The sequence below is a fragment of the Bison bison genome, unplaced genomic scaffold (genome assembly GCF_000754665.1).
Source record: "Bison bison bison isolate TAMUID 2011002044 unplaced genomic scaffold, Bison_UMD1.0 scf7180017864352, whole genome shotgun sequence".
NCBI classification, from domain to species: Eukaryota; Metazoa; Chordata; class Mammalia; order Artiodactyla; family Bovidae; genus Bison; species Bison bison.
In genome coordinates this window covers 1903412-1905789 of record NW_011494924.1, presented here as the reverse complement: position 1 = coordinate 1905789, position 2378 = coordinate 1903412, and the positions used below count along the sequence as shown (strand labels likewise).

At 48.2% G+C, this 2378-nt stretch overlaps 1 protein-coding gene across 2 annotated transcripts in view; it reads left to right on the top strand.

Annotated features, from left to right (window-relative positions):
- The first annotated feature begins 2137 nt into the window (after positions 1 to 2137).
- TRPC4AP (transient receptor potential cation channel, subfamily C, member 4 associated protein) overlaps positions 2138 to 2378 on the top strand; it is a 69955-nt gene continuing 69714 nt past the window's right edge. For both annotated transcript variants that reach the window (XM_010854892.1, XM_010854891.1), the window contains exon 1: positions 2138 to 2355. In XM_010854892.1, coding sequence (XP_010853194.1) covers positions 2188 to 2355 — 168 coding nt within the window. In that variant the 5' untranslated portion in view covers positions 2138 to 2187. The remainder of the gene's footprint in view (positions 2356 to 2378) is intronic.

Sequence of the window (2378 nt, the reverse complement as noted above, 5' to 3'; positions counted from 1 at the left end):
CTATTCTATGTGCTGGGGATATAAATGCAGCAATGAACAAAGACCCAGATTGTCCTCTAGGCAGGGGGAGGGGTGCAGAAAGAAAACCATGTTAGGTCAAACAAAGCAGGTAATAAGATGGAGAGCGTAAGTAAGGAGTGTGAGTGCTGTTTTTATATGGATGGTAGGAAAGGTCTCTCCTTGAATAGAAACCTGGAGTGCATGAGAAAGCAAACCATTCAGAAAGCTTCCTGGGGATGAGAAGTTCCTCACACATTCTGGATACTGACTGTTTCCCAGAATATTCCTTGCCTTTTATGGTTGTTTATGCTGTCTTATGGGGCTTCCCTGGTGGCTCAGACAGTAAAGAATCTGCCTGCAATGCGGGAGACCTGAGTTCAATCCCCAGGTTGGGAAGATCCCCTGGAGAAGGAAATGGCAACCCACTCCAGTATTCTTGCCTGGAGAATCCCATGGACAGAGGAGCCTGGCAGGCTACAGTCCAAAGGGTCGAAAAGAGTTGGACAGGAATGAGTGACTAACACTACAGTGTCTTATACAGAAAGCTTTAATGTTGCTACGGTCAAACTTGTCAATCTTTTCCTCTTCGTGACTTCTGGGTTTTATGATTGAGAAGAACTTTCCTACTCCCAAATCATAAAAGTAGTCCCATAGATTCACTTCTACTGTTTTTATACTTTGATTTTTAACATATATAATTTACATATCATAAATTTATGAGGTATAATTTACATACAATAAAACTCGCCCACTTTGAGTCTAATTATTTGTAGCCAACTTATGGTTGTATAACCATTAGCACAATCCAGCTTTAAAACTGTACTTTGATTTTGTTACATACCACTTTTAGTATGTCTGAGATTCATTTTAGCTTTTGGTGTAAAGTTCAACACCTAACTTTTTTTTTTCTTTCCCCATTGATTTGAAATGTCTCCCTTACCACATGTTAAATTTCCATGTATACCGGAATCTGATCTTGATCTCTTTGTTTCAGGGGTCACAAATAGGGTTTTATTTGGCCCTTGGGGTTTTCAAAATTGGGTAATTTCACATAAAAATTCAGACTTTTGGCCTTTCTGGAAAAAACCAGACGATTTAGCAACAACCTGCTGAAGGCGAGTAGAGCTCACTCCCTGCAGATGGGAATGAGGACGACGACCACAATCCCAGTTTACCAGAAACAGCCTCTTTATATGCCTACTGTCCTGTTGTAATTAATAGCACTTTTTCATTCTTAACAATGTTCTGGTTTGGGCAGTAAATTATGAGTTACAACCTCCACCATTCCTTATTGCACTACACCCACCATTCCTCTTTCATTTATGTTATTAATACAAGACCCCTTCCCAGAATGAAAAAAGGCAAGGAGACACCACGATCCTACCACAGAAGTTTGCCAAAAGCATGATTATGTGGGCTCAGAGTAGAGTAAGAACATACTGGTGGGGAGAAATCAGGTCAAGTTTCCTCTGACAGTGAATATGATGTCACAATTTACCAACCATTTTCCCTTCCATTATTTCATTTAACTTCACAGCAACCTACCAAGTTACACAACTTACCCTACTGTGCGTCTGAGTAGGGATGTGCTGTCTTCCCCTGTAACTCGCATTCCAAAACAGGGACCTAGTTATCTTCTCTGCTCACCACTGCTTTTCCAGGGACCGCTCGGTGCTGGGGGCAGAGCTGGCTCCAAGGAACTATGTATTGGCTGAATAGGCTCCCAGGAACTATTGATTGAATGAACTCGGGAAAATGAAGCTCAGGGAGGTCCGTGGCGAGTCTCAGCAGAAAGAAGCAGGTGGGAATCAGAACAGGCGGCCTGGTCCTGGTCTGGAACCCAAGATCTTTTCCTAGTCATTTGACTGTAACCTCCCCAAATTGGCAAGAAATGGGAGACTGCGCACGCAGGGACTTGTCTTCGACCTCGAGGGACCTCAGTGAAATGCTGGACCGAGGGGCCAGAAGGACAAGTGGCGCAAGAAACCACTCATCGCTCGCTCTCATCTGCCCGCTTGCGAACAAGACTACATTTCCCGGCAGACCCCGCGGCACGCACAGCCCCTGCCACGCGGCCTGCGCCTCCGCCGTCGGCCCACTGGGGGCGCTGCGGCGACCCCTCTGCCGCCCCGTAGAAATCTCCGCGGCCCCGGGGCCGCTTGCTTCCTGTTTGTAGGACGAGGAGACATGGCGGCGGCGCCGGCGGCTGCTGGGTCTGGGGCCGGCCGAGGGCGACGGGCGGCGGCAACGGTGGCGGCCTGGGGCGGATGGGGCGGCCGGCCGCGGCCGGGTAACATTCTGCTGCAGCTGCGGCAGGGCCAGCTGACCGGCCGGGGCTTGGCCCGGGCCGTGCAGGTATGAAGCCGGCCCGGAGGGGC